We start from the raw sequence: 24,695 nt of genomic DNA, 5'->3' as shown, positions 1-24,695 counted from the left end.
GAAAATACACTGTATTGTATTACGTAAATAATATTAGTGACCGATCATTTCACGATGAGGAAACGATGACACAACCGATTGGGCCGAAACGGTCAGCGCTGAGAAAAGGAACATGTATCACGTTGTTTCATATTACGTTATTTTGAGATGTGAGAGAAAAGTACATTTGTATTGTATTGTGTAAATAATTTCAAATACACGTTTAATAATAAGGGAAGTAAATTAGCAGTTACGGCTATCCTGCACCTTGTAATCAAAAACAAATATGCGATGAGATAACGATGACATCGCCAACCATTGTGATTGGTCCATCATGTTCATCGTTGAGAAAAGTAACAAGTATCACGTGAAAACCAGCGATCTGGAAAACATGTATATATTAAAAAGAAAAAATAAAGCAATTGGACTAAAAAAACAAAGTTAAAAAGGAATTATGTAGACCCATCGTGCTTGACCAATAAGAGGCAACTTTTTGGTCACATATCCCCCAATAGCTGCTGCGTTTCTTTTATACTATTACTATTAGGGTTGGCAAATACTGTAGCCAATAGATATCAGTTGGGTGGAGAGCACGCAAGGGTTCAAGTTGAAGTACAAAGAGCAGGCTGTTTTCAACCTTAATAAATAACAACCCTTTAGACCGAGCTCGATCTCAGAGGTTTGGATCTGCAGAAGTTTGCATTTTGTGTGTTATTCAAGAGCTGAACCATGGCAGACAGAGATAAGGCGACGGATCAGATGAAACTGTGGAAGGAGGGTCGCAGCTCTCAGGTCTGCTTCAGAATTTATATATTGCATATTATGTTAAATATGAGTTCGATTTGTGTGCTTTAAATAGGTCTATACTTGTTATTTACATAGGTTATTGCGCAGTGAGAAATTGTGCCAAAGGTCGCAGGGCTGTAACGTACCAACACTAAACTATTTGCTTATAACTTAGTGTTTTAATGTGCAAAATGCCCTTAAATAACACTAAACTGTTGTTTTGCTTTCTAAATTAACTTTAATCTGAAATTCAGATCTCAAAGAGAGGTACTTGTTATGATTGCAATGACAAAAGCCTGCAAGTAAACATGGTACTAAAGCATTTTATTATATGTTTATTATATTTGTTACTTGCTACGCATGAATGCGTTATATACTGTGTAGTATATTTGTATTTAATTGCATAAAACACTAGTCAGGTGCTGGATTGCGTATTCAAAACTGCATTGCCTGCGACCTTATTTTTATGCATGCTCGGTTGTTTTAAATTTGTAATGGTTTGCGAATCAATTAGGCACCAAAACGTTAAAAAGGTTTATTACATAATTTCAGATGAAATATATTCGTAGTTGAAGTGAGTCAACGACATACTTAAACGACGGAAGACGGCCAAGCCCCCGCCCCCATCCCACTCCTCTCATAACGTGATTGGTCAATAACATGATTGACAAAGCGCTCAGCGAATCACTTTTTAAAATGCTTGTGATGTGGAAAAGTGAAGGGTGAGAAGCCATGTAGGCCCCTCTCACTTTATTTGTTTAATGAGGACACGACAGATGAACTCAATTACTTATTCAATTACTGCAGTTAAACTTTAACAAGATGCGTAGATGAATAACTATTATGGTTATTTAATCGCTATTTTCATGGCAAATACCTGTAGATCAATATTTGTTTTGTCAGTATAGTTATATAAAATTTGTTTACTCCAGTGACACACCAGCTTAGAGATGTCAACGTAGTTTTAAATCAATTTATTTTTAATTAAAAAAAAAAAATCATGTTGTTAAATCATTTAAAATACATTTAGACAATATAACACAGACAAAAAAAATTAAAATACATATTATTTGTGATTAATAAAGTTTGTTTATTTGTTATTTTAACTTAATTTTGTGTTGCTATTCTGTTTTTTCACAGCGGCCAGATGTCCTGACCACTGGAGCCGGAGTCCCGGTAGGGGACAAGTTAAACGTAATGACGGTGGGTCCACGTGGACCATTGCTGGTTCAGGATGTGGTTTTTACTGATGAAATGGCCCACTTTGACCGAGAGAGGATACCAGAGAGAGTGGTGCACGCGAAAGGAGCAGGTAAATTAAAAAATAAATGTTTGTGAAAGTCTCTTATGCTCACTAAGACTGCATTTATTTGATCAAAATGACAGTTAAAACATTAATATTGCCAAATATTATTACAATTTCAAATAGCAGTTCTCTGTTGTAATATCTATTTGGAATATAATTTATTTTTGTGATGCAAAGCTGAATTTTCAGCATCATTACTCCACTTGATCCACATGATCCTTCAGAAAAAATTCTAATATGCTGATTTTACATAAGAAACATTTACTATTATTATTTATTATTATAATTATTATCAATATTGATTAGTTCTATACATCCTTGCTGAATAAAAGTGTTAAATTCATAAGAAAAAAATCTTGCTGAAAGGCTTAAAACCATGAGTGTGCTTCGATTTGATTGGACGGACAGTATTGCTGCACATGAGAGCTTTGTTCTGATTGGATAGACAATATTGGGACACTTTAGAGCTTGTGTTTGTATTAACCAAATCTTTTTTTTGTCTCTTCACAGGAGCATTTGGCTACTTCGAAGTGACTCATGACATCACACGCTATTGCAAAGCCAAAGTGTTCGAGCATGTGGGAAAGACGACACCCATCGCCGTTCGCTTTTCCACTGTGGGTACGTTTCTCTATGGATATTGTAACGTTTCTAGTAGAGTCTGGACTCTGTGGATCAATTGTTTTGTTTGGCATTAAAAATGGTGTTGCAATAGAAGTCACGACACTCGGGTCTCTGAAAATGCAGCCAAATGGTTTTGTAAGAGGGTAAAGAGCACATGCGAAACAGTGTGAACATACTCTTACCTACAAAAAGTAAAAAGTACCACCTTTGACCTATGATAAATATGTATTTGTTTGTTTACAGCCGGTGAGTCTGGGTCATCGGATACCGTCCGAGATCCTCGAGGTTTTGCAGTTAAGTTCTACACTGATGAGGGCAACTGGGATCTCACAGGAAACAACACCCCCATCTTCTTTATCAGGGATGCGTTTCTGGTAAGATACACCATCCTCACACCATCCATGATGTGACACGAAGAGCCTCGTCTCAGTATTAACAGTACTGTGTGTTGTAGTTTCCGTCCTTCATCCACTCCCAAAAGCGGAATCCGCAGACGCACCTGAAGGATCCGGATATGGTTTGGGACTTCTGGAGTTTGCGTCCTGAATCGCTGCACCAGGTACGGCTGCGGAAGGCGTGCACTTTGCGTTTTCACATCCTGTAGAATGTCTCGCTCATGTGGATTTATGTGTATGTGCAGGTGTCTTTCCTGTTCAGCGATCGGGGAATTCCAGATGGCCACCGTCATATGAACGGATATGGTTCACACACTTTTAAACTGGTCAATGCTCAGGGAGAGCCGGTGTACTGCAAGTTCCACTATAAGGTAATTACTGTTTGTTTGTTTGTGTATAAAATCTGCAGTGACAAAATCACAGTCAGAACAGATTTGATGTTTAATTAGGGCAGTATGGCCAAAAATGTTAGTACAATATTAATTTCATACTATTAATGAAGAAAGAAATGCTTGAAATGATTCCAAATGTTTGTTAGACAGGGTTCGTACAAGTTGCTTAAAGTGCTTGAAGTACTTGAATTTGACTTTTTGAGATTTAAGGCCCAGAAAACCCTATTCCTGAAGAGGCGCTTGAATTATTGAAAGACAATGTATCTATGAAATAAGTGTTTAATTTTTTTCAATAAGCACATGTCGTTTCACAGTTCAAAAAAACGTACCTTCAGTTAATAACAGAAAACCAGTAATAGTACTAAACATGGCTAAAGAAGCGAAAAGACGAATAGATGAACTGAATCAATTGAGTGAGCCATTTATGCTGGAACAGCTCCGATTGATTCAAACTTGTGATTTTGATCATTCTTTTTAAGCGATTCACTAGCAAAAACCGGATCAAATTAAAAGAGGCATTCATTTTCGGATTTCAACATTGCTTGTAGTGAGGGGTGAAATGGAGCGTTTCGAAACTCTGAATTAGTTAAACTATTGCATCACAAAATGATTCACTGTTTTGAAGTGGTCCAATAGAATTGTATATCACAGAGCATTTGTTTCATATCAGGTCTTCGAATTGCGTAGCTTGAATCATTTGATTTACATCAGAACTTCACGTAAAGCAAATCATTTAATTTAGATTGGAACGGGTTTGTGAATCATTTTGCGTATTGAATGATTCAAATCAAATGATTCGTGATACACGATTTAATGTCCCAATCTAAATCAAATGATTTGTGATGCACAAAGTTCTAATCTAAGTCAAATGATTCGCAATCCACACTCCAAGTTCTGACCTGAAATGATGGTTCGCGAATCATTATTCAGATTGAGAGTTCAGAGTGTGGATCGCAAATCTTTTGCTTTAGAACAGGAACTGGAGGTGATAAATCATGCGAGATCAGATGAAAAGATTCATAAGAGACTTATTAAAGGGTTAGTTCACCCAAAAATAAAAATTACCTCATGATTTACTCACCCTCAAGTCACCCTAAGTGTATATGACCTTCATCATTCAGACAAATACAACTGGAGTTATATTTAAAAATGTCTTGACTCTTCCAAGCTTTATAATGGCAGTAAATGGGTGTTGAGATTTTGAAGCAAAATAAAGTACATCCATCCATCATAAAAAAAAGTACTCCACATGGCTCCAGGGGGGTTAATAAAGGCTTTCTGAATCAAGTCAGTGCGTTTGGGTAAGATACATATATACATGCATATGACGTTTAGCGATGCTAGAGATTATGGTTTAAAAAGTTTAAATTATTATTATTATTTTTTTTTTTACACAAATGCATCTATTCACTTCAGAAGGCCTTTATTAACTCTCCAGAGCCATGTGGAACACTTTTTATGATGGATGGATGCACTTTTTTGGACTTCAAAATCTCGACAGCCATTTACTGCCATTATAATTCTTGGAAAAGCCAGAGTATTTTGTAATAAAATAATAATAACTGTATTCGTCTGAAAGAAAAAAGTCATTTACACACTTAGGATGGCTTGAGCGTGAGTAAATCATGGCTTAATTTTTAGGTGTACTATCCATTTAATACAAATTTATTATCAAAAATAGTCTGCTTGAATTTCAGTAAACAATTTGGGCAAGAATTTAAAATGTAATCAAATTAAAATGAAACCATTTACAAAAAATGTTTCGATTTATTACTCGTTCTTGTCTTTCAGACTGATCAGGGCATTAAGAATTTGCCAGTTGAAGAGGCCGATCGTCTGGCAGCCACCGACCCGGATTATTCCATCAGAGACCTCTACAACGCCATCTCCAATGGCAACTTCCCATCCTGGACTCTCTACATCCAAGTCATGACCTTCGAACAGGCTGAGAACTGGAAGTGGAATCCATTTGATTTGACTAAGGTATCCACATCGCAGAATGGACCTCAAGATACTACACTAGTGCTTCTCAACCTCTTTGACTTTGGCCACCTTTGTCCAAAACAATATTTGAAGGCCCTCCTATTTAGGCTGATGTGTACCTCTGGTATTTCTGTTCAGGGCTTACTAAATTAAAACCATAAAATTGCACCACACTAATCCACAATTCCCATACTTCCGTTTGCATTCTTTCATAGTTTTGACGAGATAGCCTAAAGAATGAGTATGAAGGTGTGTCCATCCCAATGACTGGCTTTGTATCGCAGGTGTGGCCCCATAAAGACTTCCCTCTGATTCCTGTGGGTCGCCTTGTGTTGAACCGAAACCCTGTTAACTATTTCGCTGAGGTCGAGCAGCTGGCATTCGATCCCAGTAACATGCCACCTGGCATTGAGCCCAGCCCCGACAAGATGCTGCAGGTATATTTGTGTCGCAAAACTTAAGCAACCTTTCACAGGTTCGTTTGCAAAGGCTTATAATGCACAAAGGATACTTGTTCACTATTTAATCCTTGGGGCAAGACACTTAAGCTCTGTGTATTTGTAATAAGTGTCCTGTAAATCACATTGGATTAAAGCATCAGTGACTAATAACCAATTGCAAGAATGACTAAATACAGTAATTACTCAATTCTTTTGCCACAGGGGCGTCTTTTCTCCTACCCGGACACACACAGGCATCGGCTCGGAGCGAATTACCTTCAGCTGCCCGTCAACTGCCCCTACCGCACCCGCGTGGCAAACTACCAGAGAGACGGACCCATGTGCATGCATGACAATCAGGGTGAGTGAAACACACACACATGAGATGCCAAATACTGGGTTTGGTTTTGAGTAAGAAGTGGTATTAGTGTCTTAAAAGTGACTCAGATTAACAATGCAACATCTGTCTGGATGGCTTTATCAGATTAGCTTGCATTTCATTGGTCGTTCTTTTCCTGTCCTGTAGGGGGAGCTCCTAACTACTTCCCTAACAGCTTCAGCGCTCCTGATACCCAGCCGCACTTTGTTGAGTCCAGGTGCAAAGTGTCTCCTGATGTGGCCCGATACAACAGCGCAGATGATGATAATGTGACCCAGGTGTGTTGAGGAACATAAGTGCATCTGTGTACGAATAATCACAGTTTTGTGAGTTGTAACATTTCCTGCTCCGCAGGTGCGCACTTTCTTCACTGAGGTGTTGAACGAAGCCGAACGAGAGCGTCTGTGTCAGAACTTGGCTGGACATCTGAAAGGAGCTCAGCTGTTTATTCAGAAACGTGCGGTATGACCTTTTGTTTTTGGTCCTGTGGGAATTTTCAGTCATGGTAATCTAGTTAAGAATATATGAAAAATATTTGATTCCAGATGAAATTTTGTGAATTTTTAATTTTTTAATTTTTGCAGGTGCAAAACCTGATGGCCGTTCACCCCGATTATGGCAATCGTGTTCAAACTCTCCTGGATAAATACAATGCTGAAGGGAAAAAGGTAGAAAACATTCGATCAGTCTCACACACATTCAACTACACTGAAAAAAATTGGTGTAGAAAAAGTTTTCACTCAGAAGTCACTAGTATATTTTACAATTAATCACAAAGAAATGGCAAGAAACACACTCAAATATAATAAAATAAAACATCAAATTTTGAAGTAGAAAAACTGAATTACTATTTTATTGGAAAATGTACTCAATCTTTGAAAATGTTATTTTAACAGCAAATGTGGTAGTTAAATTATTATAATTATTATAGCTATGAGTAAAACAGTAAAAACAGGATTTGTACAAGGTGCTCAAAGTGCTTGAAGTACTTGAATTTGACTTTTTAAAATTTAAGGCCTGGAAAAGCCTTGAAAATAGTAGAAGAGGTACCTGAAAAGTGCTTGAATTATTGAAAGGCAATGTATGAAATTTTCACACCAAAAAATTAAATGCATAGCTTAATGCAAAATGTACGCAATTCTAAAAACATACCTTATAAAACCTTAAGTTAATGTCTTAAAACTAGCGAACTAAGCTAGCAGTAGTACTGACAGTGTTGTGTAAACATGGCTGAAGACACAAAACTCTGAATCAGTTAAACCATTGCGCTGCAAAATGATTCACTGTTTCGAAGCGCTCCAATTGGATTGCGCATTGTGAATCATTTGGTTTAGATAGAGACTTCAGAGTAGGTTCGCAAATCATTTTACTTGGGTTGGGACTTCAAATCGTGTTTCGTGAATCATTTGATTTAGATCAGGACTTTGGAACGGGTTCGTGAATAATTTGACTTAGGTCGGGAATTCAAAACGCATATCGCGGATCATTTGATTTAGGACAGAACGGGTTTGTGAATCATTCCACGTGTTGAATGATTCAAATCAAATGGTTTGCGATACACAATTTGACATCCCGATCTAAATCAATGATTCATGATACGTTAAGTTCCGATCTAAGTCAAATGATTTGTGCTCTGAATCCTGATTTGAAATGATCGTTCGTGAATCATTATTCAGATCTGGACTTCAGAGCAGGTTCGCAAATCATTTGACTTTGGTCGGGACTTCAAATCGTGTACCACAAATCATTTGATTTTGATCGGAATGGGTTTGTGAATCATTTCGAGAATTGCCTGATTTAAATCAAATGATTTCCAATACACAATTTGAAGTCCTGATATAAATCAGTGATTCACGATACGTGAAGTTCCAATTGAAGTCAAATAATTTGCGATCTGCACTCCGAATTCTGATTTGAGATGATGGTTCACGAATCATTATTCAAATTGGGATGTCAGAGCATGGTTTGAGAATCATTTAATTCAGATCAGGACTTCGAAGCGGGTTCGCAAATCATTTGACTTGGGTCGGGACTTCAAATCATGCATCACGAGTCATTTGATTTAGATCGGAAGGGGTTTGTGAATCATTTTGCGAATTGAATGATTCAAATTACAAAATTTTGTAATACATTAGTAGTGATGAGCAATTCTCTTTTTGCTATTTTTTTTTTTTTTTTTTTTTTTTTAATTAGTATATTTTTATTTATCTATTTATCTTTAGAATTTAGAAAGAGAAGACATTGTTTGATAAGTGATTGAACATTGTTTGATCTCTGATTGAAGTCCTTAAAAATGAAATGTTCTTAAAAGTCCTGGAATTAAATTTTTACGAACCCTGTAGAAAAGCATTTTTGTTATTTGTTAACTGAATGAAAATTTAAAAAAAAACTTTTTTTTTTTTTTAAACGGCACAGTTTTATTACATTTTTTATTTTGATGTATTTTAACCTGGTAATACTAAATATTAAAAAAAGGAGAAAAAACAAATGACAAAAACACAAAAATAATAAGTAAAAAACTGAAACTAAAATGAATATTATAAAAATGTAAAATATTACAAATACTATAATAGTATTTCAGTGATACTGAAACATGCAAGCTTATTTATTATCATTTTTATTTCACAATTCAGACTTTCTTGTGCAATCCTGTTGGTTTTTTTTTTTTTTTAAATCTGGATTTTTAGACACCTGACCTGTAGACATGCAAAATCCTAAGAAAAAGAAAAGTCAGAATTGCAAGAGAAAAAGTCCCAATTGCCTGATTTTATTCTGTGGCAGAAATAAGCTTAATTTACATTTTCTCTATCCTCTTTGTCTCTCCAGAACACTGTTCATGTTTATTCTCGTGGTGGACCGTCCGCCGTGGCTGCAGCTTCTAAGATGTGATTTCAAAGTGCCACCCCTCTGCACACACATAACCGCATTCATTCTCTTATAGAGTGTGAAATAGAGCATGATGCTTAATTCATTCCTTATGTGCTTTAGAAATACAGACATCATATCTAATATGGCCAGTTCTCAACACAAGTGGTAATAGCAAATGCAACACTAGTTCCTTAATCATGATGAATGCCGTCAATACAAATGGAGGCCTTTGATGGACAGAAAAATTTGAGCTAATCCAAACTAAATCAGTATATTTCTGCATTTTGATTGTTTAAAATGTAGAAGAGCCAAAAATAATCTGAGAATGAGCATAGATGTGTTTAATATTAATACTGTGTGAGCCTTTGATTTTCTTTTTCTTCATATTTTGATTACTAATCCAGTGTAAAGCAGAATAAAAGAAATTAACTCCTTCCGTCCCCTTCTGCCTTAACTGAATGTTATTCAGTTCTGATAATACGAATGTAACCTCTTTTGACATTTTGTAATTAATAAATCTGAATATTTGATCTCTATGACTAAGTTATGGATTCATTTTAGAAATCACTTTGCCATACTTTTTAAGTTTGTGTTCTCGCAATCAAAATTTGAAAGTCAAAGTTTTTAATATATATTAAAATATACAAATTTTAGTTTGTTCCTCCCACAAGAGGGACAAACTCCATGGCTTCTTAAGACTCAGAATATTGCGTATCATTCATATTCTTTATGTATTCAGGTTTTCAAAACTTGACAATCTGTTCAAAGAAAGAAAACTACAGATTTTGGAAGCAGTTTTGAAGTGAATTTCTTTTTTAATTGTTTTTTTTTAGTGCTTCCACAGTAGGAGGCGCCATTTTCTTACACTTGAAATCCAGATCCTAATCTAGAAACAAGACAATGTGGTGACGACAATGAACATAACTTCAAAGATAATATTTTTTTTAAGTGCAGCTGTAGCGCACATGCTTCCTAAACATTTGAGCTTTGGTGCTCCGATAAGGATGCGGGTTCGAGTGCGGTTTGCGTCCCATTCTCTTTTCTGTCCTTTAAAAACTAAGTAGTTTTCTTTCTAAAGAAAAGAGTCAAAAGCTCTTAAATACCCTTAAATAGAAGTCAGAAATCTTGAGGCATAACATTTTTAACCCAGAAAGAAGTTAAAACTTTATTATTGACTTTTTGATGCATTTATATTTATACAGAATTTTTCAGTAACAGTCTATTAAAAATGTAATTATGCGTTTTTTTTGACAAACCTAGAGATTTTGTCAAAATCGGTCCATGTATAGAAGCAGCACCCTGCCCTCATCTCTGTAGCAGCAACCACATAATGAATGACCTCTCTCTCCATCGCTCTCCATCTCTGACTCCACCCATCTTCAGTGTCATATAAGTAGTCCTGATCTTTCTCCTCAGTAATTCCTCTTCAGATTCTCCCAGGAGTTTCGACCCCTGACCTCCAAGGATGGATAACGCCACATACAGCTACGTGAACGACTGCACTCCGCTCACTAACTGTAAGTCCGGCCGTAAGGCTGGCGGCTCCACGGTGGTCAACATGAGCCATGCGGGCAAGAAGCCACCAAACGACTACCTGATCTGGTCGCTCTGTAATACTCTTTACGTCAACTTCTGCTGCCTGGGATTCATGGCTCTGATCTACTCCATCAAGGTGAGCTCATGAATGTCTTGTAGCTTTTTCTGTTTTGAATACCTTTGCCATTTTGTGGCTTTCAGACTTTCAGACAAATATTCCTGGATGTCACATGATGGACCATCAAGGTTCTAAATGGAACCAAAACGGGTTTTATAGTCCAATAGAAGAACCTAGAAACCAAAAAATAGAACATCAAGAACTTTTGGATCTCCAAAGAACCATAAAGCAACTCAAGAACCCTATTAAGATGAAATACAGTCTTAAAAATCAAGGTTCCAAATAAGGGATTTTTCAGCGATGCCAGAAAGAACTATTTTTGGTTTCCCAAAGAACCTTTAAGTAAACAGTTCTTGAGGGAAACCATATTTTTGATAGTGTGAAAAACATTTTAATAATCTAAAAAACCTTTTTCCACTATAAAGAAACTTTTGTGCAATATAAAGTTTCCATAATTGTTAAAGGTTCTTTTTTAAGAGTGTAAGGTAGGGAAGGTAAGAAGGTTCTTTGCTGGACCTACGCAAGGAACCATTGAAGAAACATGCAGACATTTATGTGCTAAAACTCCACTGTCAGAGACTCATTTCCATTTCTTGTTTGTATATCTTCAGGCTCGAGATCAGAAGACCTTGGGCGACTTGCGTGCAGCACAGGAATGCTCGGACAAAGCGAAGTGGTACAACATTCTGGCATCAGGCTGGAATCTCTTGATTCCTCTGCTGGTGTTGGGTCTTCTGGTCCTGCTCGTGGTTCATCTGGGCAGCTCAGAGGGAACGTTTGATTTCTTCGGTGAAGATGGATTCCAGAGCTTCATGAAGCTCTTCAGCAGGTAGACAGAGCGACTCGAACAATCCCACCACCCAAAAGCTCCTGCAACCCTTCTGGACTGTTCACCGTCTCTCCACTTTATCAACATGTTATTTTCTTCGGCTGTGTGATGAATTTATTATTATTATTGAGATTTGTTTTTTTCTTTTTTTCATAATTAATGTCAATGTACTGTATAGGCTATTAACTCATATATACCCTACAGTTCTATTTTATGAAGTAAATTGGCTCACCTGTATTTAATAAAATATTTAATGTCCTCAATATTTTTCCACACGAGTCTCTTTGAACACATTTCTGTCACCAATGAGATAAATTAATTGCAGGTCATGTTAGCAATGTTGCCGTAAAATTTTGCAGGCAAAAAAGTCCATTACTGATAGAATATGGATGTGTAAAACATCTGTAATTTTCATACCAAGCAGACTTCTGTGGGTAAACATGTCTGCGACTGATTCACGAATGAGTGATTATTTTAATCCAGTTCCTTTTAGTTATTCACACGTATATTGTGCCTATGAGGTAAGTTTAAACTATGAGGTAGGTGACGTTAGAGCCATAAACAGTGCAAAACCTGTGTAATTTTCTTAACAAGATAATCACTTGAAAACGAAATGTTTATTTTGTCACGGGAAAAAAGGCTTTAATCTTCTTGTCTCTACTGAGAAATCATTTTACTGCTCTCCCAGTCTGGCTAGACTCATCTTTTTGCTATTTTTAGCCACTTTTTAGCTGGAACAAAATCTTAAACAAGCTTGGCCTGGGTAGGAGACCAGTCTGAATCATGTAAAGCTGGTTTAAGCTGTTTTTTTTTTTCTTTTTAGCTGGGAAGTGAATTGGTTATGAGAAACTGGATAACATGACTTCTGTGCTGTGAGGTATTCTGAGAGTTTGTGTTTCTCTTGTTTGAGGGACTGAAGGGATGCTGTGGTTTAGCTCTCAAGTGTCTCTGTAATGTTCGGCCGTGCAGCCTGTGCTTACAGCGGTGGACCCTCCCAGCTCTACTGGTATTTTTATCATTTAAATGACAGAGCTGTTTTGCCAGCCTTCACTCCCCTTCTATTTCAGTCAGTATACAGAGTGGACACAGATGTGGAGAGTCTCGATTAAAGAGCAGTTAGCACACACACACACACACACCCTCATGTAGAACTTCTGCCTGTGAGATGGAGTCTATTTCTCAACTATGTGTGGATTCTTGATGATTCTTCATTTGAACTATCAATTAAATCTCAGAGGTCTTTGGTGTTCAGATGCCGATTTTAAGATGCATCTGTAAAAATATGGCTATTTTTGTGCTATAATTAGTTTAATCCATAAATTGGTTTATTGAGGTGAATCTCATGAAACATGTCAAGAACATGTCTGGGTAATATCATGCCAAATTTAAAAGAACATTAAAATATTACATTGATAATAATTTAGTGTATTAGTGGCAGAACATATCAGTATAAAAGCAAAAAAAAAAAAAAAAAAAAAAAAAAAAAATATATATATATATATATATATATATACTTAAAACACTCTATATGCCAAATAAACATTAAACAAACATGTCAAGAATGTGTAATAATACAATGCCAAATTTAAATGAACAACAATTTAGTGAATTAGTTCACAGAACATATCAGTATAAAACCAAATAAATAAATAAAAATGTATTTAATATTTAAAATGTATACATAATAGTATTAGCGGTGCTGCATTTAAATGTCGTTTTAATTTACACTGAGATACATACACACAGATAGATACACAGATAGATAGATGGATAGATACGCTAATGTATCATAATGCTATGTGCTCCTGAGAAACTCACATACAAAATAGGTTTATATATGCAACCTAAATAAAAAATCAAATCAAATAAAAAAATTATATATAATGCTACATATAATGCCAAATTTAAATCAACATAAATATATAAAATGTATAATAATTTAATGGAGAATTAGTTTCAGAACATATCAGTAAAAAAGAAAATTAAATTAGAAAATAAATAATTTATTAAAGAATAAAAATGTATTTAAAATGTATACATAATAGTATTAGTAGTGCTGCATTTAAACTTTAAACTACATTTAAACTCATTTATAATTAGGTGCATACATAAACACACACAAGATTGATAAATAGATAGATAGATACAAAATAGATTTATATATGCAAACTAAAAAAAAACAAACAAAAAAATCATAATGCTCTATGTGTGTGTGTGTGTGTGTTTGTGTGTGTGTGTATATATATATATATATATATAGTGAATTAGTTGCAGAACATCTCAGTATAAAAGCAAATAATTAAATAAAATACAATTCATTAATTAATAAAAATGCATTCAATATTTAAAATTTACACATAATAGTATTAGCATGTTTGTTCACATTGCACAGTGTTAATATTATAATACAGTATATTTTTGAACATTTTTAAAATATGTTTGTAAAATAGTCGGGATGAAACAATGATTTTAGGTCTCTTTGATTTACACTGTCCCCAGACAGCAAGCAGTGTTGGCCCAGATCCGGCCCACATCTGGCCCGCATGGATTTCACATGGGCCAGGTTTGCTGTCTGGGGACCTTGCACCTGCACTGATTCTAAGGTGCCTTTGGTTCACATGGCCTTCAACACATTCTTTTGATAAAATACCAGGCAAATACACTGAATAATCGCTTTGGTTTGACTGAGAATAGTTGTCAGTCTTTCCAGGAAGAGAAAGAGAGGAGAACACCTGCAAAAACATAATTGGTTTAAACTTTATAAAAGTAAAATGAGAGTGAGATGGTCAGCTCCTTTGCATGGGTTCTCTGCTTTGTTGTCTTTACCAATAAAGCCTGGAATTCCTGGACTCTGCATACTAATGTCCAGATCCAAAAACGAATAAATTGCTGCTTATGAGTAGTCATTTCGCAGTACATAAACATTCATTTAGACACTTCACCCGAGGCTATATACAGTGCACTTATTACAGGGACTATCCCTTGGAGCAGCCTGGGGTTAGTCGCTTTGCTCAAGGCCAGCAGTGATAACCTCTTGTGGGAAACTCCTGTATTGTTCTGAGACAGATTTTCTTGTGACTACAGCTTGTTTTCTGCTGCTGTCTGCTTTTTCTTCATTAGAGTTTCAGTAGGATTCTTCTGCTTTCAGAAGGAAGCAGGAGGGTTTTTAGCTGCCGTGGTTTGAGCACAACCACATTAGGGAGGATCACACACATAAACACCCACAAACTGAAATTACCCTCTGCAGCAGACGTCTATATGCAGCTGATCTGAGAGAACTGAGGGATAATCTTGCCCTTCCGCCTGGTTTGAGGCTCTGTAATGATGCTCGGTAGTTTCTGGGTGGCTTTCAGCTCCCACCCAGGTTTAATAACAGGTAGGACATTGGATTGGGTATATTTGTTATCAGTTAGTACAGATCAAAGACTAACCAGTAGCTCTGCTATAGCCTACTGCATAGGTATCTTATATTTAAAAGTTCGTATCAGGTAATAACATGGTACTGAAATAGCCTCTTATGTTCATTCACATACATACTAATAAAACATGCATCTTAAATTCAAATCATGAAGGTAAAAGGGGAAAAAAGGCAAATAAATATGTAAATACAATATAAATAGACGTTACACCTATATTTATATTTCGGCGTCGCCCTCTAGTGGTCAACCAAATGTGAGACTAAATGCCCTTGAGTTTCTTAGTCTTTCTACTTACAAAAAAAATGTCTTTTTTCCCCCTAGACATGTGCCAGAGCATTACCATATGGTTTTCTAAAAAGGAATACAATGTAAATACTACTGTACATCTCAAAGGACCATAGTATTACCATGCGCCACAATTTTTTCTAAGCACCAACAGATGGCGCTATAGGGTAATTTACAGCAGGTCTCGTGAGATGCTACAAACCTAAGTTTCTGTGAAAATTATCTTGGTTTTTATTATTTAAATGGCTAAATAACAGATATTATATAATTAAACCTGAATAAGTTAGACTATAAGTTTCAACTTAAAGATATATTTGTCAACACAGCTCCTACACAGTAAACCTTTATGTACATAACCTTGGTACAACGCAGGTCACTCAAGAACCAGGGTCATCATAGTTAACAAAACTAAAACTATAAAGAAAATAAGCTGCTTGACATAAATGTAAACTGAAATTACTTGAAACTCAAACATTTTATTTCAGCAAACTGCTGAGGCAACATTTCTTATTTTTGTTTAGATTAACTTTAAGTATTAAAGTAATTAATATTAAATAGATTAAAACTAATAAATAAATAAACTATATAGACTAATTAAAACATAAAATGAAACTGCCAAAAACAACATAGTTACTAAAACTTTAAAATTAAAGTGACAACAGCAAATATAAAAAATCAAATCTAATTCAAAATATTAACAAAAACGGTGGTATAGTAATATATCAGTACAGTACCAGTCAGTTTTGATTTTTAATGTTTTTTTTTTTTAATCAAGCCTGCACTTATTTGATCCAAAGTACAGAAAAAGCAGTTGAATTGAAATATTTTTACTATTTAAAAAGCTGTTTTCTAATTGAATATATTTTAAAATGTAATTTATTCCTGTGATTTCAAAGCTCAGAAATCAAACATTCTGATTTCCTGCTCAAAAAACATTTATTATGTTGAAAACAGCTGAGTATATTTTTTCAGGTTTCTTTGATAAATAGTAGGTTCAGAAAAACAGCATTTATCTGAAATAAAAATCATTTGTAACATTATAAATGTATTTATTAGCACTTTTGATTAATTTAAAGCATCCTTGCTTTTCCAAAAAAAAAAAAAAAAAAAAAAAAAAACTGACACCAATGGTATAGTGTATAATGTTACAAAACCTTTTTATTTCAGATGATCTTTGGATCTTTCTATTCATCAAAGAATCCTGAAAAAAATGTATTCAGCTGTTTTAAATGTTGATGATAATATTAATTATAAATGTTTTTTGAACAGCAAGTCAGCATATTAGAATGATTTCTGAGTGGTTTTAAGTAGTAAAAATATTTCACAATATTACTGCTTTTACTGTATTTTGGATCAAATAAAGTAAGCAGAAAAGCTTCTTACTGTTCAAAAACTTTTGACTGGTAGTGTAGTGTATATTAATTACAAAGATAAGCGTTTTTCCCAAGGAAGAGTGATTTGGTCAGCTGGTGAGTTGCTAATTCATAACTGCTGCTTGATCACATGTGTCAACATTCTGACATCACAGATCGTCTGGATTTGATGTGCTTGAGTGAGCATGTCAGCTGGTGATCTACGCCCTCGGCTGACCCCTCCCCCTGCTGGAAGTGGTTGGCCAGCTGGTGTCCATGGAGACGCAGCTGTGGAGTGGGTGAGAAAGACTGGAGACCCCAGCACTCATGAGGGACGACATCTGCCCTGTAATTTCACTATGTCCACAGATCGAGGTATGGGTTATACATACAAGCACCATTCATGAGTACAGTATTTTGGTGTCCTATGATGTTTTTTTCATATTTTAATTCACAATTCTCATGTTTTTGTTTGTGGGACTGATTAGATAAACTATTATGTAGCAAATTAACCTAGAATGAAGTCCTTCTTAACTTTATCCAACAATTAATAGAAATAGTTCACCCAAAATGTAAAGTTTGCTGAAAATGTACTCAACCTCAAGCATCCAAAAAGTGGATGAGTTTGTTTCTTCATTGGAACAGATTTATAATTTAAAGTTTAGCATTATATCACTTGCTCACCAGTGAATCCTCTCCAGTGAATGGGTACCATCAGAATGAGAGTCCAAACAGCTGATAAAAACATCACAATAATGTAAGTAATCCACATGACTCCAGTGCATCAATCATCTATAATAGTCCTCTCTCATAATATTGCTTTCTCCAGTTGTCTGTTCTGAATCAGGAGAGAAATATGCTTATATTGATCAGGTTTACAAGCAAAAACAGGACAATACATGCCTGTGGATGTTTTGGTTTGAGAGGACAACATGGCATTATTATGAATTATGGACTGGTTTTATGTCCAGAAGCGACAGTTTGAAGTTAAAACACCTTGATGGATTTGTTGATTACAAACACGCAGCTTTTCGCTTCACACAATATTAATTGATGGACTGGAGTGGTGTGGATTACTTGTGGAATATTGTGATGTTTTATCATTCTGACGGCACCCATTCACTGCAGCGGATCCGTTGGTGTGACTCAAGATGTGACATAATATCTTGGAAAAATCATAAAATGTCAAAATTCTGAGATTATATGTAAAGTTGATATTATATATATATATATATATATATATATATATATGCTGTTTATGCATAATTTTGTTACACATATATAATAATTCTTTTAATTAATTGTTAAGAATTATATTACTCTTTCTACAGCATAGCGAGAAAAAAGTAAAATAATTTAACTTAATCAATTTTTACAAATATTGTACTATTGGCATTCGCCAATCTCAACTAGTTATTCTAAGAAAACATATAATCAAATAAATGTTTCTTCAATTTCTGGCAAGTATCACCAACAACAATCTTGTCATTTATTGAGGGCATTTTTATTTGAAAAATAAAACGACATGAGAAATCAAATTTCTCTTGATCTTTTGACATGAGAGGTCTTTGTATGCTTAATGGAACTACATCTGATTGCAGCTGCATCACAAATGGTAAACAAATGATTTTATGAAATGCTTTGTCTGGAAATGACCATTATATTTATCATGTTGTAAAAACACTTTCATGCAATAGTGATGAGGCGTTGATACTGTTTTTAATGACGTAGCCATACTGAAATACTGACTTAAAGGACCTGCCCCTTAAAAACTTGTTATTTCAGACAGAGGGTCAGAATGAGGGTTGAAAATAATCATTTTCCACATATTTATTGATTTATTTTTGTGAACAAAACTTTAGTAACATTATAAGTAAACCTCAAGGAACATATTAAAATAATAAAATCCATGTCGTGACCCCTTATAAATTTAAATTTTAAATGGTAGGCTATTTAATTTTGTTAAAATACAATGCTGTTTAAATGCTGTTTGATGTACATTTCTCCCACCCCCATATTTACAATAGTGCATGACTGATGTGGACTTTTAGTCATTTGGTCCCCCCAGTCGTGACTTACATCCTTGTATGTGCCTATGGAAAACCACATCAGTTAAAAGTAATTGAAGTCAGATGGTCCATCCTGTTCCTTTCAACTCATGCTGGTTCTTTTATCTGCTGTTTCTTTTATTATTGTTTGTACAGGTAAGTTCTTTGTAGTTTAAGTACTTTGTCCATTTTAGGAGAGCTTTGTGAAGACACAATCAGAAACTGGTCTGGGATTAGGACCGGACCTTTGAGAAAAAACGAGAATTGTACAAATAATAATAGAGTAAAACTACAAGGGAAGCATCTTGAACGCAGCTGTTTTTCTCTCTGACAGTGCAGATGAGCTCTCTGTCATACAGATGTTAAACACGCATGAATATTAAGCAGATCACCGGCGAGTCTCTGTGTTTTCGTATGCAGCACGCGCCATTCCTATGCGCGCGCTCCAGCAGGTGTTTTCGCGGGGAGCCGCGCGCGCTGAGAGGAATTAGCTGAGATGTGGGAGGAGAGCGCGCGGGTCACAGAGCTTTAATTCGGCCTAATTTGCAGGTCAAAACGAGATGGCACGCTCTCATCCTTGTCTTTTCATCGCTACCGCACTTTTTCATCTCTCCCGCTCGTTTTCGAGTCGCTTTTGTTCTGCCTCTGTGGTCTTGAAAACATTCAGTCCCCTTCCCCTCCCCCGACGGCATTTTCTTTCTTTCAGGACAAACCACTAATCCTAGTATTAGGCTAATGTCGACGATGTTTGACAGTAGGACAGTAATGATACCTCAAATTGCGAGGTTTGTGCTGTTACCTTGGTTAATTAACTTGGTTTAAATGATGCTACCAGTTTCTAGCGTGAAAAATAGTCAATACAGGCTATTAACAATTATTTAAAGATTGACGTACTTTTACAATCGAAACGTTTGCAGTCGTTTTCTTGTAAACACTATCCTCAATTTATCTTTCCATGCTTTCAAGTACTCACAAATATGTCTCACATATTCGATCCTGTCCTATTTTAGCTATATTATCAATATTTAAAACGAGTAAATTTTTTAGGATTCTTTGATTAGATCCGAAGATCAGCAGTTATCTGAAATAAAAAAAAAACTTTTGTAACATTATACACTATACCATTCAAAAGCTTGGAGTCAGTATAAGTTTTTTAGGAAAGAAATTATAGAAATTAATACTTTTATTTAGCATAGATGCTTTAAATTGATCAAAAGTGATGATAAAGGTGTTTATAATGTTACAAAAGATTTCTATTTCAGATAAATGCTGTTCTTCTGAAATTTCTATTCATCAAAGAAACAAAAAAAAATCTACCCAGCTGTTTTCAAGCTGGGACCGAGATGGGTTTTGTGCGTGTTGCCCAGTTGGGTCCCACCTAATGGCAAGAGCAATCCTATATGAGATCCATGTGGGCAATTGACGTGGGGCCATTATGGAACCCGTGGACAATACCATATTAAGCCCATATTTCAGGCCGTTTCAAACCCACATGAGTCCCACATACAAACGCTGGGTTAAAGATGGGACCAAGATGGGTTTTGTGCGTGTTGCCCAGTTGGGTCCCACCTTGTGACAAGTGCAATCCTGTATGAAATCCATGTGGGCAATTAACATGGGGCTATTATGGAAACCGCGGACAATTCTACATGGGGCCCATTTTTAAGCCCAGTTCATACCCATATGGGCCCCACATACAAATGTTGGCTGGGTGCTGGAGTGACTGGAGTAATTATGCTAAAAATTTAACTTTGAAATCACAAGAATAAATTACATTTTAAAATATATTCAAATAGAAAACAGCTATTTTAAATAGTAAAAATATTTAAACGTTTTACTGTTTTTGCTGCACTTTGTATCAAATAAATGCAGGCTTAGTGAACAGAAGAGACTTCTTTAAAAAAAAAAAAACATTAAAAAACTTTTGACTGGTAGTATATAAATTGAGCAATGACCAGCTTTCATTTTGCACTATAAATAAATAAATAAAAATAAAAGATTTTTCAAAGTTCTAAAGGAAACTACTATTTCAGTCTTTCTACTTCAAAATTGCATGTTTAATTCAGTGTGTTTTCATTCAACTTTACATTTTTTAAAGTAATTTTTAAATTTACTAGCAGTTTATAAGTGAAAATTATTTCCACTCTATTACGATTTTTTAACAATTGTTTTATCATATTAAAGTTTCCGTTACTGTACTTAACTAGAAAATATTTATTTTTTAAAAATTACAAAGCTCAAATGGTATTACATAAAACGTAAAAAAAAAAAAAAACAAATAACATTGTTATCCTGCATACATGCCCTTACGAAAATTACATTTTTGGCATGTTGATTACCATTTGTATACCCACAGTTGTACTACAAATACCATGGTTAAACTAGGTTAGTGTTTCAAAACCATGGCTGAACTATAGTAACCATGTTATTTTTATTTTTAAAATGTTTTATTTGTAGTAAAACCATGGTAAATTTTCGTAAGGGTGCTCTTACTATAAAGCTACAATATGGTTGGAAAGACTGTGAATTTCTGTTTCACATAATCACCAGTTTATGGTTGTAAAGGTTTTGAAAACTATATGATTTACTTGTTATTATAACTAACCTGTTATTACCTAACTATTATAACTATTATATTTTTCACATGCTGGAAAAACCACAAACTAGACAAGAGACAACATAAGTTTATATGTACAAATTTATTAAACAAAAATTTACAACAGTGACAAATATGGCTCAAGATTGTGATTTCCCTCAAGAAGAATTGCTACATTTTCGACCACAAAAGTATACTTGAAATGCAAAAGTAAATAAACAATAAATAAATAACTTAGGCCATTACAAAATATATACATGCATATATATATTAGACAACAATAAATAGGCTTACTTGTCCTGACTTTAATTTAAAGTTACTTAACAGTTGTATATTGCTCTTATATGTTGAAACCGCACAAACGGCACATACATCAGTGAATAAATACATCACATTAATCACATTATCACGTAATAACGTGAGTCAGACTCTGAGACATCATTACTTCCGGCCTTTTCCCGCCACCACAATGTGACGCACGGACTGCTGCGGTAACTGCGCTTTTTTCTTCAGAAGATGTGATTTCACTCCATGTTTCCGCTTTCTTTATGGACGTTTTCCGTTTTCTTCCTTTTCCCATAAAAGTCTACAAGAAAACAAATTCACAACATTAAAAACCATGAACACTGTATTTTATTATAGTTTCATTGTTATGTTATATATGACTACTATTTATTTCATAGCAGTATTATTAGATGTGTATTGTTTACCTGTAATGCGCATGTCCGTGAGTCTCTTCGTCTGGACGCGAGCGACTGGTTTGCGAGATAATTTTCTTCGGTTACACTTGTTTATCTGCTTCTTTTGGTTCAAGACCTTCACTGAACGTCCATCACGTTTTGGGCCAACTTGGGTGATTCTTTCCGTCGTGGACAAGTTCACAAAAGGGCTCTTTGACACGGCAGTCGTTTCTCTGTAAAACTGCGGACACTCCTCAGCTCGACTTTCCTCCCATTTTAAATCCCCATCCAGCGGCTGTCCTTCGCTAAAATTAAAGTTCCACCTCAGCTGATCTCTTTCGGATATTTTGCGAAGTTTGGAAGACAATTCTCGCCTCAGCTTGTCATGATCCACCGGTCCAAACAGATTTCGGCATGTTCCCGTTCGCTTCAGTAGAGGAAGTATCTCTTTGCTTCTTTGAGGAGCGGTTTTCCTTGGGGTCAGTCTTTCCCCGGCCATGGTGGAAAGCAGGACGGCAGACATCGTCGATAGTGGACAAATCCAGAATAAAACAAGTCAAATAGATGTGAAATTTCCTAAGGGCAAAAAAAAAGTCAGTGTGAATTACAACACACGTCGTTGTATATCATAAAGCTCCAGGTCTTGCCGTGATTTAATCTCGTCAGATTTAAAGTCCTGCGCCTCAGCGGTGTAAAACTACACGCTCCGCTCCTATTGGTCAACATCCCCCACTCCTTTGGTTCTGTTGTTAGACCCGCCACTACTCGTCTGTGATTGGTTAGGCCCGCATATATTCAGCTGTGGTTGGTTGTGCCCCGTTGCCTTGCGCCCGTCGTCTAAATTTATGATTTTAGCGCTCTTTCCCCCGCCGCTCGCATTGCACCACCTGGAGTAAAATACGTTAATTAAAATAACGACAACGGCCTGAATTAAACAATAATTATAATTCAATACATCAAAAAGATAGATAGAAAATTTTCCAAAGAATATGTGTTGTTTCGTGTACCATGTGATATATACAATATGTAATTTAATAAAAAAATAATATTTGACCGTTTGATTGGAATAATGCACAGAATGTTGATGAACTAGTTACATGTAACGGAATTACGTAATACAAAATAAATGTAACTGTAATCTGTTACGTTACTGAGAAAAATGTGCAATTACTGTTACTTATAAAAATGTGGGGTTACATCTAAATATTTTCACATACATTTCTTTCCAAAATTGTATTGACTGCTCTAAAATATGAGACACCAGTGTTTCCGGATAACTGTTTTATTTCCTATTTGGGTTTGTGTATATCAATGCAAAGAATTGATTAAAGTAATCGAAACCAATCAGTTACATTGCTTTAATAAAGTAACTGAATTAGTTACACTACTTATTGCATTTTAAATGGGGTAACTTGTAATCTGTAATGTATTACATTTTCAAAGTAACGTTCCCGACACTGAATAATAATAAAACATTCTATTTTAGTGATATTTACTTTACGTTTTAAAATGTTCCCATATATTTGTTTACATTCTTCAACACTGCTTTTTCCTTGATAAACAAGTAACTACACTATAAAATATTTTAATATTACAATTGATTTGCGTTTTAAAATATCTTGTTTATCTCACGCTTTTAAGACATAATAATTTATGTTTGTACTTATAATTTTATATGATTAAAATATGGGTCTGGGACAAGAAAAACAGTACAATCTATGCACTAATTAAATAATTAACAAGTAGCAAAAAAAAAAAAAAAAAAAAAATCAGTAGGCTATTTAGTACAAAATAGTATCATTATAAGAATATAAACTTTCCAAATCAGCGTTAATGTGGCCTTCGCCGCAAAAACAACAAGAACGTATAAAAACGACTTTAGTCTTTTGTCTGATTTAAAATCTAATGACGCGTTTCTGTTCAATAGTTATGCTTTGTGAATAGGGAAACAGCGCCCCATTTTGACCACAGTATAGTATTGCGTTAAATAAACTTTTGAGGTAAAACTAAAATAGGATCACATTAGGTTTATAACCTTGTTAATTGCTGGTTTCAGTCATCATATTTATATTCTTTAACCTGTATGTCTTAATGGACAAGAATTTGAGTTTAATAAATGCACAACAAATAGGCTACCCTGAATTTTTTAGTGCAATCTTGCTCTGCAACAAGCAAGTTTAACAAGCGAGACATAAGTCGAGTTGAAGCCATTAATAGTACAGGTCAGCCGGAAAAAAGATTATAAATAACTGAGCTCTATTGTACTACTAAAGTGCTGTACATTTAGCTAAATTCTGTAAAAGCTTTGTTGTAAACATCATTATTATAGTAAAGTGGGACATAATGTGCTTTGTGAATAGTGCAACAGCGCCCCTTTTTGACCATAGTACAGTATTGTGTTAAATAAACTTTGAGGTAAACCTAATTGGGTTCACATTAGGTTTATAACGTTGCAAATCGCTGGTTTCAGTCATCATATTTATATTCTGTAACCTGTATGTCTTAGTGGACAAATAAGAATTGGAGTTTAACAAATGCACACAAATACCCTGCATTTTCCAGCGCAATCTTGCAACAAGCAAGTTTAACAAGCTTTAATCGAGACATTAGTCGAGTTGAAATTGGTAATAGTACAGTTCAACCGAAACGATTATAAATTACGGAGCTCTACTGTACTACA

General features: G+C 35.1%; 3 protein-coding genes across 3 annotated transcripts; 2 read left to right on the top strand and 1 right to left on the bottom strand.

The window, feature by feature from the left end:
• The first annotated feature begins 548 nt into the window (after window positions 1-548).
• cat (catalase) lies at window positions 549-9,688 on the top strand. The gene is made up of 13 exons (XM_051099229.1): window positions 549-771; window positions 1,906-2,077; window positions 2,582-2,692; window positions 2,939-3,069; window positions 3,150-3,254; window positions 3,336-3,461; window positions 5,274-5,465; window positions 5,750-5,902; window positions 6,128-6,266; window positions 6,432-6,562; window positions 6,639-6,746; window positions 6,869-6,952; window positions 9,111-9,688. Exons 1-13 carry the CDS (start codon window positions 709-711, stop codon window positions 9,171-9,173), a joined length of 1,578 nt encoding a protein of 525 aa, XP_050955186.1. The 5' UTR covers window positions 549-708; the 3' UTR covers window positions 9,174-9,688.
• A 564-nt stretch (window positions 9,689-10,252) lies between these two features.
• ifitm5 (interferon induced transmembrane protein 5) lies at window positions 10,253-11,898 on the top strand. The gene is made up of 2 exons (XM_051099252.1): window positions 10,253-10,824; window positions 11,418-11,898. Exons 1-2 carry the CDS (start codon window positions 10,618-10,620, stop codon window positions 11,637-11,639), a joined length of 429 nt encoding a protein of 142 aa, XP_050955209.1. The 5' UTR covers window positions 10,253-10,617; the 3' UTR covers window positions 11,640-11,898.
• Window positions 11,899-21,429: 9,531 nt separating this feature from the next.
• Window positions 21,430-22,682, bottom strand: cdkn1cb (cyclin-dependent kinase inhibitor 1Cb). Its single transcript, XM_051099249.1, has 2 exons — window positions 22,046-22,682; window positions 21,430-21,921 (listed from the first exon to the last, which is right to left on the bottom strand). The coding sequence occupies exons 1-2, from the start codon at window positions 22,536-22,538 to the stop codon at window positions 21,860-21,862; spliced, it is 555 nt and encodes a 184-aa protein (XP_050955206.1). The 5' UTR covers window positions 22,539-22,682; the 3' UTR covers window positions 21,430-21,859.
• Window positions 22,683-24,695: the final 2,013 nt, after the last annotated feature.

This window comes from Labeo rohita, chromosome 25 (assembly GCF_022985175.1).
Source record: "Labeo rohita strain BAU-BD-2019 chromosome 25, IGBB_LRoh.1.0, whole genome shotgun sequence".
NCBI classification, from domain to species: Eukaryota; Metazoa; Chordata; class Actinopteri; order Cypriniformes; family Cyprinidae; genus Labeo; species Labeo rohita.
This window is presented reverse-complemented; position numbering and strand designations above follow the sequence as displayed.

Excerpts from the sequence above, each read along its gene's own strand:
- cat (XM_051099229.1), top strand. The coding sequence starts at position 709 with ATGGCAGACAGAGATAAGGCGACGGATCAGATGAAACTGTGGAAGGAG. Across the intron at positions 3,070-3,149 it reads TTATCAGGGATGCGTTTCTG|TTTCCGTCCTTCATCCACTC; the intron begins GTAAGATACACC and ends TGTGTGTTGTAG. Across the intron at positions 6,267-6,431 it reads GTGCATGCATGACAATCAGG|GGGGAGCTCCTAACTACTTC; the intron begins GTGAGTGAAACA and ends CCTGTCCTGTAG.
- ifitm5 (XM_051099252.1), top strand. The coding sequence starts at position 10,618 with ATGGATAACGCCACATACAGCTACGTGAACGACTGCACTCCGCTCACT. Across the intron at positions 10,825-11,417 it reads CTCTGATCTACTCCATCAAG|GCTCGAGATCAGAAGACCTT; the intron begins GTGAGCTCATGA and ends GTATATCTTCAG.
- cdkn1cb (XM_051099249.1), bottom strand. The coding sequence starts at position 22,538 with ATGTCTGCCGTCCTGCTTTCCACCATGGCCGGGGAAAGACTGACCCCA. Across the intron at positions 21,922-22,045 it reads CACGGACATGCGCATTACAG|ACTTTTATGGGAAAAGGAAG; the intron begins GTAAACAATACA and ends GTTTTCTTGTAG.